Source organism: Brassica napus, chromosome C9 (assembly GCF_020379485.1).
Source record: "Brassica napus cultivar Da-Ae chromosome C9, Da-Ae, whole genome shotgun sequence".
Lineage (NCBI taxonomy): Eukaryota > Viridiplantae > Streptophyta > Magnoliopsida > Brassicales > Brassicaceae > Brassica > Brassica napus.
Window position 1 is genome coordinate 43,731,920 of NC_063452.1, and position 16,864 is coordinate 43,748,783.

At 36.4% G+C, this 16,864-nt stretch overlaps 2 protein-coding genes, 1 non-coding gene and 1 pseudogene across 3 annotated transcripts; 2 read left to right on the forward strand and 2 right to left on the reverse strand.

Annotated features, from left to right (window-relative positions):
- The first annotated feature begins 5,268 nt into the window (after positions 1-5,268).
- Positions 5,269-7,175, forward strand: BNAC09G30580D (transcription termination factor MTERF8, chloroplastic). The gene is made up of 2 exons (XM_013833727.3): positions 5,269-5,644; positions 5,743-7,175. The coding sequence occupies exons 1-2, from the start codon at positions 5,413-5,415 to the stop codon at positions 7,008-7,010; spliced, it is 1,500 nt and encodes a 499-aa protein (XP_013689181.1). The 5' UTR covers positions 5,269-5,412; the 3' UTR covers positions 7,011-7,175.
- A 375-nt stretch (positions 7,176-7,550) lies between these two features.
- Positions 7,551-7,768, forward strand: LOC125593776. Its single transcript, XR_007329668.1, has one exon. It is a non-coding gene; the product is annotated as a small nucleolar RNA U3 (small nucleolar RNA).
- Positions 7,769-8,472: 704 nt separating this feature from the next.
- LOC106434503 lies at positions 8,473-10,764 on the reverse strand (annotated as a pseudogene).
- Positions 10,765-11,176: 412 nt separating this feature from the next.
- Positions 11,177-14,787, reverse strand: LOC106392971 (WD repeat-containing protein 44). The gene is made up of 7 exons (XM_013833732.3): positions 13,123-14,787; positions 12,947-13,037; positions 12,501-12,658; positions 12,358-12,409; positions 12,192-12,274; positions 12,015-12,108; positions 11,177-11,884 (listed from the first exon to the last, which is right to left on the reverse strand). The coding sequence occupies exons 1-7, from the start codon at positions 14,536-14,538 to the stop codon at positions 11,334-11,336; spliced, it is 2,445 nt and encodes an 814-aa protein (XP_013689186.2). The 5' UTR covers positions 14,539-14,787; the 3' UTR covers positions 11,177-11,333.
- Positions 14,788-16,864: the final 2,077 nt, after the last annotated feature.

Sequence of the window (16,864 nt, forward strand, 5' to 3'; positions counted from 1 at the left end):
TACTCTTAGGGTTAACTAATCCAAACTTTAGGGTTTAGAGTTGAGGGGGTGGAGATTTGGGATTGAGATTTAAAATTTTATAAAATAAAAAATAAATATTAAAAATTTGAAAATAAAAATTTTAAAAATAGTTTCAGAAAGTATTTTCAAATTACAAAAAGAAAATTTGAAAAAATAAATAAATAAAAAATTTCGAAAAAAAATTAAAAAAAAAAATTTATAAAAAATTTCGAATTTGAAAACATATAATCTAAAGCTATAAAAAAAAATTATTTTTTTTTTACTTTTTTTATTTTATTATTATTTTTATATATCTAAGGTATTAGAGTCTTTTTACCTATTAAATGAAATATTTTGGTCATTTTTCTCCTTGTGGTCTATTTTTGTGATCAAAACTTGAAAATGATCTAAAGAATTACCCAATATTAAATGTGAATACATTAAAGTTTATAGACATTTATTAAATTTGAATAAATTCACTTATTTTGTTCTATTTTGGGCTTCTAGTTGTTTTAATGGTTTTTTTAAATAAGTTGGAGGCAGATTGATAAGATTTAATTGACTAATTTTCTAGGATCTGTTTATTGGTGCCAAACATACTGCTTATAATGAAAATTAGATATTCATGCTGTATGGTCGTACAAACGGACAAATCTGAGTTTAGTCAGAATCATATATTTAGTTCATAGTTGAATTTGGTCTAATTGCCATGTTGGTCTGATTTAAAAACACCGATTTTACCGTAACGCTGTGTAAATTGTGTAGATTTGGACTTGACTATGGAATTGTATAAAATTTGACTTTTTGGAAGAGTTGACTATGGAATTTTGTTCACTGCCATTACGCGGCATTAACTCATCCACGTTAACGAAAAGAAATAGTTACATTGTGGTTCACTTTTCATCTTTATAATAACATAATAAGTCACTTCCTTCTACCCAGACATTTTTTCTTGACTTCTTCACATTTCTTTTTAAGTTTTTCAAGTTAAAACAGAACTATCTAGAACTATCTAGAAAACAGTAGGACCTACTATCACCTCTCTCTTATTTTATTCATTATGAACTCTCTTTTATAAATTTTTTTTTATTGATGGGCTTCTACAGACTCTTTATTCAAAAGATGGCTCTGAGGTTTTCATCGATTATCTTTTTCAATTCTTTTTCAATAGATCGATGTGAGGTCTTGTCATTGGACGGCGTCATCAAGAAGGTGGCACTCAGCCGTGGCAATTTGGAACAAAACGTTCAGCAAATCAAAAACTAAAAAAAACTTTTGTTCGAAATTTTAAATTTAAAACCATGAATTAGGATTGAAATCTATCAGATCTGGACAAAATACATAAAAAAAACAAGTGTGGAATGTAAAGAATCGTGAAAAATAGGCGAGAAAAGCACTGATTAGGGTTTCTGGTCGACAATGGCAAAAGAAGAAGACGAGATTATTTCGTAATTTTCCTTCATTAATGAAATGTGTACAACAAAATCGAACACATCCATGTGTACACCCGATCTCGTGTACAACTATACATATTTCACAATTTCCTTATAATACACAAAGAAAAACATATTTCAAACACGCTTAGTTTTATTTACAATCAACAGTCATAGCTGCTACTTCTCGTTACATACCAAAAAAACATCCAAAAAGATCTTAGTGTCATACACTAGTGATAAGTCGCTGACATTTAAAATAGCTTCAATTCAAGCTTGAAACACACAACTTCTTCATTTGACATTCTTGTATTACCGGCTCATGCCTCCTACATCAACAAACCACAACATATACATGTCAAAACATTCATCTAGTATTGTGTACACATCACATATGTACACATTCCTAGTTGTACATATACATGATTGTACACATGTGCACAATCCAAGTCACATGTATACACGTGTTAATGTACACCATAACAAAGCTTTCCAAAACACCCAAATCCTCAATTTGAATGTGTTAATGTACACATGTGATATTTGGTCTGCCATAACTATTCTCAATTATCACATTTATTATATATTACGTGTTAGTGTACACATTTGTTTTTACGTAAGAAACTTGAGTTTATCCATGATAACGATATGTACATATATTCCATGACAGAACGATCAGGTGCTTGTACACGATGAGATTGGTGTACATATGGACATCAAAAAAGGTGGACACACCAACTAGTAAACACACACTACACTGTATCCTGCATCGCTGCCTCCAAGAGGTATAATTCAGCACAATATTTACATTTCAAAACATTCAATTACATTTCTGTACACACCATCACAACTAGCTGCACGATACCATAATATAATAGTGTACATACACGTTATTACCCATGTGTACTGGCATGAAAGTGTACATGCCTTTTTATTTATTTTTCAATTTTTTAATAAATGGCATTTTAGTAAATATGTCATCGTCTTCTCCAGATTTTTAGGGTTTTCTGCAACCATTTTTTGCGGCCGCCATTTATTTCTTTCACATAATCTTTTATTATTCCATGTTTTAGTTGTAGGTTACACTTCAAAATTGTAGTTTTATCATTTATAATTTGATTTTTTAACTTCAGATTTCAAAAATAGTAAGCTTTTTGTGATATTTGGCCATTGTTGTTCAAGCTTCACTGAGCAGCTAAAACGACGGCAACTGCGGCAGATTTCATGTATCACAACCACCACGAGCTACTTGTGTTGTGCCAAGGAAGATGAATTGCAGAGTACGACGTGGAGGAGGAATCTGTGTGTGTTGATTTCACGGGGAGGAGAAGTACTGCGACAGTTTCGTGATCGAACTCAGCTCGAGATCAGCTGAGGTTCACCGGCGGTCAGAAACTCATCCATCATTCTTGCAAAGGTGGTCTGAAACTCAGTTAGAAAAAATGATGAAGAAGATGAAATAAATGAGTGGATCCTACTGATATGATTCAGTTATGTTTTAGTTAGAAATGAATTGAAAAGGTTAAAGAAAGTGTCCAAGTAGTAACATGTGACCTATAGTGTAACACAAACTCAAAATATGACTTAGGATGTAAATGACTAGCGAAAATTCCTACACACTGTATTAATGGAGCAGAAGAAAGAAAAAATGTTGGTGGGGTCTTCCATATTTAACTGTTGATTTTCTCATGTTTCATTAAAATATATATATATATATATATATATTTTTTTTTTTTTTTTTTGACAGCAAACAATCACAGACTCATGTAGACTCTATAAACCAAATTGGTAACTCTGCATCCATGTGTACAACGAAAGACGATTGTTGCCGGGCACTGCGTGCTAAGCTATCCGCCTTTAGGTTCGCCGTCCTGGGTACATGAATGATTTCCGAGTTGAGAAAGCTTCTTCTTAAAAGCTTGATGTCTTCCATATAGGTTCCAAATGCTGGCCATTCTTCCGGTTCCGAAACCATCTTCACCAATTGAGAACAATCTGTTGCAAACGTAACATGAAACTGTCTTAAATTCCTCATACATTCCATTGCCCATATCAATGCCTCCACCTCTGAATGCAGAGATGATAGACATGCCCGTACATTTCTTGCCCCTAACAAACCATCAAAACCCGGTAAAGTACTAAACCAGCCTTGCCCTGAAAAAAGATCCTTATCTTTCCACGAGCCATCTATAAAACACCATCTTCCTGAGTTCGCTTGAATGGGGTTTCTCTGTACTTCCTGTACCAGCCGCTGATTTCTTAATACATGTGCCTCAGCCCAAAGTGTTGATTCCAATTCTGCTATTTTGAGGGTTTCCCTCGGATCAATATCAATATTGCTAAATACTTTGTTATTCCGACCTTTCCATTTATATCATAATATCCATGCGAACTGATAGTCATCCATTTTTGGATTAACTCTCCAAAAGAGATGATCCATATTGGCGAAGATGGAGCTCATAGGAAAGATATTTGGGTTCGATGGTATCTTAGATAGCGCCCACACTTGTCGTGCTGGAGGACATTCAAAGAACACATGGTTAATTGATTCCTCCTGATCTCCGCATCGTGTACAACATATATCTCCTTGTATTTCTCTTGCTTTTATATTTTTCATAACCGCTATACATCCTGATAGTAATTGCCATAAGAAATGCTTTATCTTCGGGGGACACTTCACTTTCCAGCAATAGGCTTTAAGTATATCCACCGTTGGTCCATAAAATTCCGGTGGTTTTTCCTTATCTGGATAGACTCGTTCCACTTGATACCCAGAATGTACTGTATATTTTCCGTTGTTAGTGAAATGCCATCCATTTCTATCTTCCATCTGATTTCTACTCAAAGGAATACTTGCAATGATTTGAACATCCTCAGGGTCCACCAAAGTCCTAATAGCCGATAAATTCCATGTACGGGATTCCGAATGAATAAGAGAATCCACTGTAATGTATGGGTTACTGTGAAGAAGGTTTTTGTTTGCTGGTCTCGGGCGAGTGGATGGGATCCAAGGGTCGTTCCACACAGAGATAGATGACCCCGTTCCTATCCGTTTAATTAGTCCTTTACAAACCAAAGATCTAACAGATATAATACTCCTCCAGCCATATGACGGGGAGTATGAACGGATCGGTTCCAGGGGTGAAGCATTCCTGTAGTACCGTCCTTTGAAAACTCGAGAAAAAAGAGTTTAATTTTTCTTTTTTTTTACAACAAAATATATTTTTCTGAAAGGGTTTAATTTTCATAAATTATAATTTACATCCTAACATTTACATTAACAATAATCACATTTTTTTAATGTTAAACTTTGCTTCAGAATTCTTTGACTTGCTTACTTTAAAAGTCAACTATTCAAACTGGAGATGGTTTATGAATTATGAGAGATACCCCCATCAAAATGGTAACGAACAAATATTTGACCTATCAGCCGAAATATGAGTTTTCTGTGGCGTATTGTCTGCCAAATCTTTATAAATCACTTCATAGACTCAGTTTCCTGTTTTAGTATTAATAAAATTTATTTTGACGGAAAAAATTATGGGCAGAAGAAGGGTGTTCATAGACTTATAAAAAAAACTGTAGAATGAATAAATTTGTAAATCAAAATTTTATCTCCTTTGTATTCTGTATCATTAGTTAGTTAGTAACCTATGTAAGTAATTTTCTTTTAATCAATAAAAATATTGGTGATAAAAATCCTGTATATAGTTCATTTTTCTGCATCTATTTCATTTTTTCCGGGTAAAGATCATAAAGTAAAAAACAATTTAGCGGTGATAAACTGATAAGCTAATCATTGTGGACTTGTTATCCCAAGCCCCATACTATTATTTCTCACCCAGGCCCTATACCAATTACAAAAGTGGATGTCAAAGCTTCAATCAAAACCAAGCTGGAATCCAATACGACCGTTGAATGTGGATGTTGAATGTGGATGTGAACCCCAAATCAGAAACCTCCGTTTTTGGATATCGCCATGGTCATCTTATCCCTCGTCTCTTGCTCTGTTTCCCTCTTCTCACCGCCCATTAGTCTCCGGCTTCATTTCCCCCCTGCGACATCTCTCTTTTCCCATGGAAGCTTCCCTGCTTCTACATTTAAGCCTGAGTTACGGCCGTTGTTTGTCTGCTGCTTACAACGTCGGGAAACCGCTCATATTCACCGATGTAACTGCCTTACTTGTACGATTGATGGGGAAACTCAAATAGGTAGGTGAATTTTCGTACTTCCTATGCATTTCCCTCTCTGAAGCATATTCGCGAACACTTGGTGTGCGTATTATAAGTCTCACCTTCTTCCTTTGCAGAATCTCTGTTTTCGCTTTTCCGAGATATTGGGTTTAAAGAGGAAGAAACGGAGATGATTCTGGCGAAGAACCCAGATGTAAAGTCGACGCCTTTGGATAAGATCAGCGCTCGTGTCGCTTCTCTTCAGTCTCTGAAACTCGATGGCTTCGCGCTTCAAGGTTTGATTGCAAAGTGCCCTTCTTTATTGACCTCAGAAGAGTTAGATCTCGTTATTACCTTCTTGGTTGGCGAGCTCGAAGGAAGGCTTGACCCTGAGCTAGTGGAACGCATACTCGCTGTGTCAGACACTTCTTTCTTGCTTAGTTTCAACCAGAAGGTGAGGCTGCTTATCCACCATGGGATACCTAAAGAAAAGATCTCTTACGTGTTGAGCAAAGTGTACCTGAATAAACTCATGTATCAGAAATCAGTTGAAGACATTGAGAGATTGATTAGTTACTTGGAACCTTTTGGTGGAATCGGTATCATTGCGAGGCGGCCAGTTATCCTCAACAGTGACTTGGATACTCAGTTGATTCCTAGGGTTGAGTTCATTAGGAATCTCAGCGGGGAAGACGACTTCGCCACTGGAACCGTGCTACGTAGACTACCTGCTATACTGAGTTACAGCGTTGACCATATGAACAGCCACGTTGAGTTCCTCAAGTCTTTTGCTGGCTTGACGAGCGAGCAAGTGTTTAAGATTGTTCATGTGTTCCCTAACGTGATCAGCACTAGTAAAGAGAGGAAACTGAGGCCGAGGATAGAGTTCCTTAAACAGTCTGGGTTTGATTCCCCCGGCATGTTCAAGTTCTTGAGTAAAGCGCCGTTGTTTCTAGCTCTATCAGAAGACAACCTCTCGCATAAACTAGGGTTTCTGGTGAAGATTGGATACAAGCATAGAACAAGGGAGCTGGCGTTTGCGATGGGGGCTGTGACCAGAACTAGCTCTGACAATATGCAGAGGGTGATTGGACTGTACTTGAGTTACGGTCTTTCGCTTGAAGACATTCTAGCTATGAGCACAAAGCATCCTCAAGTCCTGCAGTATAGTCTTACTTCTTTAGAGGAGAAACTGGAGTATTTGATCGAGTACATGGGTCGTGAAGTGGAGGAGCTTTTGGCTTTCCCTGCGTTTCTTGGGTACAAGCTTGATAGCAGGATCAAGCACCGGTATGAAGAAAAGCTGAAGAGCAGAGGTGAAAACATGTCTCTTAACAAGCTTTTGACAGTCTCAGCTGAAAGATTCTCTAAGACAGCGGATAATATTGAAGTGATTTGCTTGTGATTTGAGTGACAAAAGATTTTAGTGAACCGAGTTTGAGGTCATTGAAAACTTACAATAGTTTAAAAAGCTGAGAGTTTATATATCACAATTTCTCACTTGGATATCAAACATTCATTCCTTTACTTGCCTTGATTTTAATATAGTGTAGCTAAGCTTTTTTATGTATATGTTCCTTAAATGTTCTTTGCTCAGAGGTTGGTTAGTGTATCAGTTAATGAATTGGTGAACAATGCAAACAAATCTTTCACTACCTTTTATTAATATGAAAATTCTTGTTGTGTTTTGTTTTGTTCTCATGCTTCAACTCTGTTACTATACTTTTGCTAAACCAGATGATTTCTACAAAATTTGTTAATTAATTAGGACTATTTTGTGTAACTTTGAGTTTTGACACATATAGATAGGCGTTAAATACCTCCTGGGCCTTCACCCATCTATGGTCTTACAAAAGTATTGTTTTTCATCTGGATTAGCATCCCACATCGCTGCTTTGGCGAAGAAACTCGTAGTATATGTTAGGCTGAACGAGCGATGATGGTCACGACCTTACTTGAACAGGATCTGTTCTATAGGCCGTACCTCTGTGTTCTTGATCTCTAAAGAGACAAGCCCTTAACCCTGGTTGATGGTTCATGGCCGTGCGATTAGAGCGTGATTAACTGCTGCGACCATCGTAGGATGTGTTCGGTGCTGTAGAGGATCGTTACTCGGCTCGATTCTATCCTTGCCGGGGTGGTTGCACGGCAGTCTGACAGGCTATCCTTTTTGCTGTGTTTTTTTGTTCTTGCTAAGTTAGGTAAGTACGTTGGACACGAAAAGATATGCTGTCTATACGTTTTTATATACTTCTTCAAACTCTTTCAATTTCTTGCAAATGTTCAGTTTTTTTTGCAGTAGTCCTTCATGTTGTTTTGCGTTTAACAAAGACTTCTCTGCTCTGTGATTTGTTGCTAAGGTTTAAAGTCATATTTGACTCTGTATGTTATATATAACCAGAATCTAAACAAACCAACCATCCATATATGCATGTCTTATTGTGAATAAAGAAACTCTTGAATATTGGAGATAGAAGAATAAGCTTACTGGAGCGAACCCTGGTTCGAAACCGCTGGCCACACGGATATGAGCTATTGCTTTCGGCTCATTTGAATGCCCAGGAGAGGGTCTATCCGTGGGCTGTACCTCCACCCGGGGGTTAGGTCTGTGTCTTTAATAGACCCGGGTTTAACCCTTTTCATTTACAAAAAAAAAAGAATAAGCTTACTGGATTCAACGGAAACATGAATTAGTCTCAATGTTAAATCCAAGATTTTCTCAGTCCAATTTAGATATATGATCAAATTTAAAGATATGACTTGAAATACGCATTTGGAACTCCTAAATAAAGAAAATGATCAATTAGGGGTTTTTTTTTTTTTTTTTTTTGGATGAATCAATTAGGGGTTCTTAAATATCGAACATCTTAAATCAATTGTTATTTATCAAATTTATTTTTAAAAAGGGATTTATTTGGTTTGTCAACAAAATAGAATTAGCCAACACAAACTCAAAGTTGGTCAAGGCTTATTCGATCCTCGATGTTTCCTCTTTTGTTTGTTTCTCTTGGTGACTAAGCTTCAAAGACAGGAGTAGACTCAAATCAAGTTTTAGGCCAAGCCCACGAGCTTCTCGCTAACTTCCCAAACCCTACGAGCCTTCTCAACATCGCTGGCTTCTTGAGACAACTGATTCTCGAATGAAGCCGAGGTCTTGTTCCAGCTCCAGTACACTCCAGACTTCGTCAAGTTCGGATCACCTACCACCTTCAACAAATAAATACATTGGTTGACTTGACTACACTAACACTTCAATAATGTGAAAGAAAGTTTCTTGCGTGACAAGCAATATATAAACTTTTGATACCTGTGCAAGTCTTTTGCCAGCCTCAGCCTCGGGGACGTAACCTTTGGTGATGTATTTCTGGAAAAGAGGGAAGAGTGAACGGAAGAGAGTAATATGCTCTCTGAACAAACCTGTAGTAGCGATACAACCAGGGTAAAGGGAAGCGAAAGTGATGCCAGTTTCTTCACGAAAACGCCTATGAAACTCTTGCATCGTCAACATGTTGCATACTTTACTGTCTTTGTAAGCCTTTGCACCATTGAAATCTCCTCCATCTATCATCGCCGAGTTGTTTCGCCCGTTTAATCCACTAGCTAGTCCCCTTAAATCGCCAAGATTCGCCTTGGGAAGTACGTTACCAGCCAATGTATTAGTGTTTCCTGTTCAAGAAGAAACAAAACGGCTAGGAACTTGAATCTAGGGTTTAGATTATGTAGTCCGTACATAAAATCACTGGCTAATACTACCTCCGTTTTTAATACTTTTAACGTTTTAGAAAACTATACTATTCCAAATCATATGAAGTTTTCACTGTAAAATTTATTAACTTTTCTATGTTATATAACATTTAGTATTCTGTATTTTGTTTTTCTATTGGCTGAATTGTGATCAGGTAGAATCATGCATTATTGATGTTTTTGTTTAGAAATGTAAAAAATAAATGTTCTATTTACATGTACATAATCTTAAAACGTATATGACGAAAAAAATGGAGAGAGTACCAGTTATTGATCCAACAATGATGAGACGTTTTGATGGATAATCAGAGTTCTTCAAGTCATCAATCAATAATCTTGAGAGAAGAAAGTGCCCTAAATGGTTCGTCCCAACGCTAAGTTCAAACCCTTCAGCAGTGAAAGTAGGTTTATTAGCCATTGGCTGATAAATAGCGGCGTTGCAGACCAGCACATCGAGAGGCATCTCGGCTCGCCTGAAGTTATCAACGAACTGCCTCACGCTGTCCAACGATGCTAAGTCCAAAATGCATTACGGTGTAGCTGTCCTTAGGCATCCCCGCGGATTTAGCCGCTCTCTCGGCCTTGAGGAAGTCTCTGCACGCCATTATCACGTGCCATTTACCTGTCTCGGCTAATGCCTTTGCCGTTGCTTCACCTTAGCCCTGATGAAGCTCCAGTGACGACCACGTTTCCTTTTCTAAGGGTTTTCTTGCGGTCGAAGGTAGATCTTGTGACGGATGGGGTTGAAGTAACGATTGTTTGAGCTCGAATCTTTGCTCCTGTGGTCCTCAACCTTTGTTCCCTCTGCGAGCAGTCTTATCCTTCATTATATCTAACGAGAAAGGAATTTTAAAACTAATGAGATTATGTTAAATGTACCTTGCATCTCAAGGAGAAAGAGACAAGATCAGCTTTAATTTGGTCTGAAAGTGATGCACCAAAAAGACTAGACTCTTTCAATGATGATGAAGCATTTGATTTTCCCTGCAACCAAAATATATTAATTAGTCTATGAGACAGAAGATAGTTAAGGAGATGATTAGAAAAAGTAAAAGAAACGAATTATTACGTCTTTTCGGACAGAGGAGACCAAAGAAGCAGCTTGAAGGGCCATTGTCACGTTAGGTTAAAGAGTAAATGTGTGTACTTGTGTGCCTTTATATAGATTCACTTTACTAAACGAGTTGGGACATGTGAAAGGTGGTCCCCACAGGATGTTTTCCGCGGATATATAAGAATATTATCTATAGATGAAGTTTCAGCCACGTCATATTCTTACAGCCAACGAGAATACGAGAATTAGATTTCCTCCGAGTACCTCTTTACATTAATACTCTATAAATTAATATACATAAAAAATTTATATAAAATAATATAATTTTAAAATCTCAAATTAAATTTTTTGTTCAACTAGTATATCGATAAATTAATATCTCTATAAATTAATAAAAAATTATAGTTTTGGTGTAGTTTTAACATTATTAATGTATAGAGGTTTTATGGTACGTAGCTTTACTTATAAGTTGCATGGGTCTCCCATCTCTGTGTATGTGAGAAGAGCTGTGAAACAAAAATATGATATAATTTGTTATGGGCTATCTGCTCTGAGGATAAACTTGTTCATTGAAATGATGAACTGAAAAACAAATACTTTTACTCAAAATTATTTACATGTATAGATAATACAAAGTGTGAATTGCCATACGCCCATTTCTATTCCTGAGTCATATACATACAACTCAAACACTGCGGTATATGAATTTTCTTTTAAAATAATTATATATATATATATATATGGCTTGCTAGAGATGAATTTTAGAGAACAAATGTGAAAAAAATAATAAGGATGGTGAGAAAAGAGAGTTATTGGAAGAACCAACCTTCTCTCAATCTATACACTATTGACTAGAGAAGGTGTTTTTACTAAGTAATATTTTTTCACTTTGCCTTAGGCTTGCTGTTATGAAAAACTTTTTCCTTGCCTTCATAGACGAACCGGTAATCCAAAATTCTGAAATGTTCTGATCTCGCCTCGTAAACCGCCAGTCACAATCACCATAGACCAAGCCGAAGCACTCGGTTTTCTGTTAAGCGGTCCATTAGACATGTCCACGCTCACGCGAGGGCTAGTTCTAGCTCGGTTCTTTGCAGCCAGCAAAAGTTTTTCCTCTGGCCATGTCGCCGAGATTCTATCGAAGAAGTATCGGTTTGTGGCGCTCGAAATGATACCGTTGGTGACGGTCTTGTTGTTGATTGGATCGTTGACAGGTGTTGGAGGGTTATTGGCTGTGATAGGTGACTCGTCAGGGCTGTTGTTGTTGTTACTGATTTTGCCAGGCCAAGGTACGGCCACAGAGACGTCTCGACAGTAAAAGTGTTCGTACGAGTTTGTGACTGTGACACGTTTGCTTCTTCCGGCACGAGAGTCTGAGTCGTAGTTCCATACATATACATTAGAGTCTTCGCTTGCTGAGACTAGAAACTTCCCGTTTGATGTAAGTGAGGCTGAGATTTGGCTGTTTGTGTTGCGAAATCCTGCAAAGCCGAAATTTGCTAAACGCTTAGCTTCGTTTTAAGACCAAAGCGAGAACACACAAGAACTTTGAGCTTATCCACCTCCGCGTAAGAACGAAGAAGAAAGTTTTCTAGCTTAGTGTTTGTTTACCTTTAAACTTGTGAACAAGGTCAACACCGTCAACAACACGTGTACGTGAATCTGCAGATGTGACAAGTACTTCCGATGAACTTCCCGCCACAAACTGGTTCATGGGAATAGTACGAGCATCCGACATTAGTAAGTACAAATCAAAAGAACAGAAAAGCTTGTTGTTTTAAGCTTTACCTGAAAACCAGTGATTTTCTTGTGATTGGCTTTCTTTTTCCTGTTCTTCAGATTGATTTCCTTTCTCTGCTGCAATTTGTTATCTAAATAACCAACAAAAAGAAAGTAAGATCGAAAAGATGTTGAAGACTTCTAAGAAAGAGTTATGGTTAATGAGTTTATATACCTTGTGTATTGTATAAGTAACAAGTCCCCTTGTATGAACCAACCAATGCACCCTTTACAAACCAAAAGAGCTTCATTAAGGTACTTTGTGATTTTAATTTAACCCAAACTCACTCGTTATATAGAAATAATTCAATGGTGTACCTGACCATCCGGTGTATAGCAGGCAGCTGTGACCATCTCATGAAGATCATTCCAGTCAACAACTTGATGATCTGGAATGCTCCATATGCGAACTTTTGCATCTAACGAGCCACTGATGAAGTAATTGTCATCCACGGGATTAAACTGGATGCATGTCACTGTGTGAACAGGAAACAAGAACCAGATGAGAGAAAATCTTATGTAACATAACCAACGTATAGATTGTTATCTTTCTTCCTATGTTGAAGTGAAATGGAAGAGCCGCTTGAGACAAAAATTTCATATCACAAATATTTTGACAAACTAATCTTTCAAAACTAGAGTTAACACTTAATTAAAGCCGCTAATTTATTCTCCTTGCGTTGTATGCTTAGTTTCCTAGAAGAGAGTAGCAAAGTAAATCAGGGTCACTGATGGGGAAGAAGAGGGTAAGTATATTCACTCACCGTAGTCACTATGCGAGAAGACTTTCAAACATGACTTGCTAGATAAATCCCATAGACGAACAGTCTTGTCCATAGAAGAGGAAAGCAGGTTCTGAAGAAAAAAAAAACAATGGAAGTACAAAGTCTTGAGTAATGGTTGGCAATAGCAAAACAAAATGCTCAGGAATTATACCAACCAGAGATTTTGACCACGAAAGATCAAGTACATCATCCAAATGCCCTACAAACGTACACACAGGTTTCTCTGAAAGACCAAAGACTGTTTCCGGAACCAAAACATTGTCCAAGCTCACTGATTTTCTGCTAAAAGATGTTCTTCCTCTTCTCATTGGAGACATTGAAGCGGGTTCTGGAGATCCATTTGCCAAAAGGAACAAATTTATGCTTACATCGTCTTGCAGTTTATCCATCGACAAAAGCTCCCCCTTTCTTTCCGATTCAACAACTTTCCAAATCTGAATAACACAATCCTCTCCAGCAGTAGCAAGATACCTCCCGTCCAAACTGAACTTAATGCTCCAAATCGACCCTTTATGAGCTTGAATCTCTTGGCTCTTGAAAAGTGCAGTGAGTTCTTTACATGACTTTCCATACTGCCTAACCTTAACTCTCTCAGGGTCGTGAAAGGACATGTCTCTGCTATCATCAGTTGCAGAGCTAAACCTCTGACCTCCTCGCTCAGACAGTGAATCTCTATCATCGGTGCTTCGTCTCTCTTTGTACCCTGCCACACTACTAGCAACGTTCTTGATACTCTTTAGCCAGCTCCCTCTCCGTCTATGCTTAGTTACTCTGCTTCCACTTACACTAGTACTCAAATCCACAGAGTCTTTACTAACATCTTCAACATTCTGCCTCCTCATCAGCTCGAGAACGATGGGAGATGTCCCAACACACATCTCAAACTCCTCCAGAGTCAGTTGACGATCAGTGCCTACCTCCTTCAACTTCTCCAACACTCCGTCTTCTCTGACTTCATTCACCACAAACTCTTTGCCGTTATCAAGATTCCTAATGGTGCACATTTGCTCCTCCAGAACAACATCTCTGCCATTCAAGCTTTGCTTCTCTACAATGTCTGTTTCTATCGGTTCTTTGCTTATGAAACCAACAAGCGCATCGTTACGCGACTTATGATGATCACTGAGCTTATTTCCAGATCCGGTGTACTGTCGAAGCTTACCAGAATCGACATTCTCGCATTGGCCGCGATGCTTTGAGATCGAGACGTCTGATGAAACCGATCTGGCGAAATGAGAGCTGCACATTCCTTTTCTACGGCTCTTAGGCCGGTGATGGCTCGCCGGAGGGAGATCCGGCTCGTCGCTGAGTCCCAAACCGCGTAAGAGTCTGATTCGTCTCTCGGTAACAGATTCCGGCTCCGATTTCCACAGCTCGAAGCCGGAGGGGAGTGGAAACGGAGTCGGATCGTGGATCGGATCGGAGATGTTGGGGCTGTCGGAGTCGTAGTCTGAGTTGGAAGTTGAGCAAGAGCAGGAAGAGAGAACGCGATCGAGAGACTCGTAGAAACAATCGTCATTATCTTCGTCTACGACGTCGTTTCGTCCGTTCATCACCATCATTTTAATCATGACTGTTTTAGCAGCATCTTCTCACCATCCGCAACAGTTTGCGAGATTTGACTTTGCTCTGGCTTTGAGCGCTTCGAAGTTTAGAGGAATTAGGGTTTCCGAGAATCAAACAAGCTCGGCCAATGGGAGGTTGAGTAGAGAGAGAGAGAGTCAGATCGGAGTAATGGGAGAGAGGAGAGAGGAGAGAGGAGAGAGAAAGCTGTTTTAATGTTTATTGTACTACTACTGCCAAAGAGCGAGGAGGGAGAAGACGCACCGCAACGATTTTTAATTCAATTTAATGTTTTCTTTTCTTTTCATTTAATTTCGTTTTGTTTTACAAGATTTTTTTTTCTCACCCTTTTTTCCTTTTATGACGATCGTATATTTAATTCGTACCATTTATTACTCCACTAATCAAAACATCATTTGACGATTTATTTTAGTTAAAAAATTATGGTTACGGGATTTTAATTAATACATAAAAAATAATAAAAAGTTAGATTCAAAATAAAATAGTAATCAAGTAAATGAAGTCGATAATTGATATAAGCTGGTGTGAGTTCATGAAATTTTAAGAAATTATTTATAATTTTGTTTTAAGATTTTTTACCCAATTTTACCAGTTTGGTAAAAAGGTTTTAACATAAATACGATAATCTATTTAGGGATAGATAATTATTTAGTTGAATTTAATAACTAACTTTTTTTTTTTTTTTTTTTGTTCACGAATTTAATAACTAACTAGGATGTTACTTTCCTGTATCTAATATGCTTTGCTAGTCTTAATTATTGTAGAAATCGTGCCTAGTAACTAGTATAATGGAAAGCATATGCACATGCTGGTAGACAGTATTATTCTGAGGAGCGAAAATAGCTCTGTTGTTTCATACGCAGAGGCATAGAGCTTTCAATTGGATGGTACATATTATAAGAGGAAAACGATATATCAAAAGTTATCAATAAATTTTGACCTAAATTATTGTTATTAATGTGACTAGTACCATAATGAAAATTGAAATGAGTAAAATTTTATATATAAATAATTGAATTAAAAACTTTTCGTTTGTATTAATATTATATCTCAATCAAAATATTCAACCTTTCTAACATATAATTATTTAATCTTTTTTTTATATTTATAGATCGCGAAGTAATTTGGATCTTAAAGCCTGACTTATCTTCCATGATCAGATATAAGAGTCGGTTGCTTAATCTTTTTCTAGTGTAAATTGAACTCAGAAAACCGAATTTCCACAAAACCAGTGGACAACCACTATGTTTGTTATTTAATCTTGTTTTCAAATAAAGTTTAAATTCTTTTTTAACTTGAAAAATAAGAAATATGCGATGGAGTGTAATCAATAGATTTGGGATAAATTAAAATGAGAGACAAGATGAAAACTAAAATCGTAAACACTAATAAAATAATATTAAATAAATGTAACTTTTTTGGGTCAAAAAATAAAGTAAGTATAACTATTGGTCTTTTAGATATTGAAAAACATAATTTTCTTAGTTTTTTTCAAGTTTGTGTGATTACTTAAATGATGAATTAGTCAAATATACATAATGGATAAAAAAATTTATGAAACTAACCATATGCACTTTTTTGAAAAGTATAACATATGTTTAACCATTTCGGTTACTATTAGTTATTTTCAAAAAAAAAAATTAAAATTTAAATATCTTTGAATTACTTATAAAACAATGTTTAATGTTTATAACCAAATATTCTTTTCTAACTTATCTAAATCTCACCGTATGCCCCATATCTGATTAAAATATTTAAATTCTTATAACATTTGAAAAACAATTTCATGTTAAAAGAAATATTACTCAAACATATCAATAGATCAATATTTCTCGAAAATTTAGTATCAGACATGGGTCACTCTTTTTTATAGCACGTAAACTATTTGATTGTTGTGTTTATAAATATTTTAAAATATGATAAATATTTAAAATATAAACCAATAAATGCTTAAATAATATTCATTTATATAAAAAGTAAAAATAAATACCCGCGCGTCCAAGCTCTAGTTACATATTGTATATGGTGTATAAGTGTATTCAAATCATGACATTGTTATATAAATAATGTATAGACTGTCTATGCTACATATTAGGAACATAGTTTATAATATAGGGGATATAACTGCGAAAATTAAAAAGAGGAAAAAGACTAAACACATATAAAGAAACAAAAGAAAAAAAAGAGAAATATGGAGAGAAAGTTGGAGGGAGGGTGAGAGAGATTATAGAGAGAGAAAAAGGGGAAGGAGAGAGATATTGTAAAATTAAATTTCTATTCTATATTTTTTAAACAAAATAGAATAATATTTTT

Excerpts from the sequence above, each read along its gene's own strand:
- BNAC09G30580D (XM_013833727.3), top strand. The coding sequence starts at position 5,413 with ATGGTCATCTTATCCCTCGTCTCTTGCTCTGTTTCCCTCTTCTCACCG. Across the intron at positions 5,645-5,742 it reads TGATGGGGAAACTCAAATAG|AATCTCTGTTTTCGCTTTTC; the intron begins GTAGGTGAATTT and ends CTTCCTTTGCAG.
- LOC106392971 (XM_013833732.3), bottom strand. The coding sequence starts at position 14,538 with ATGATTAAAATGATGGTGATGAACGGACGAAACGACGTCGTAGACGAA. Across the intron at positions 13,038-13,122 it reads TTTCGTGGTCAAAATCTCTG|AACCTGCTTTCCTCTTCTAT; the intron begins GTTGGTATAATT and ends TTTTTTCTTCAG. Across the intron at positions 12,410-12,500 it reads GCTATACACCGGATGGTCAG|GGTGCATTGGTTGGTTCATA; the intron begins GTACACCATTGA and ends TGGTTTGTAAAG.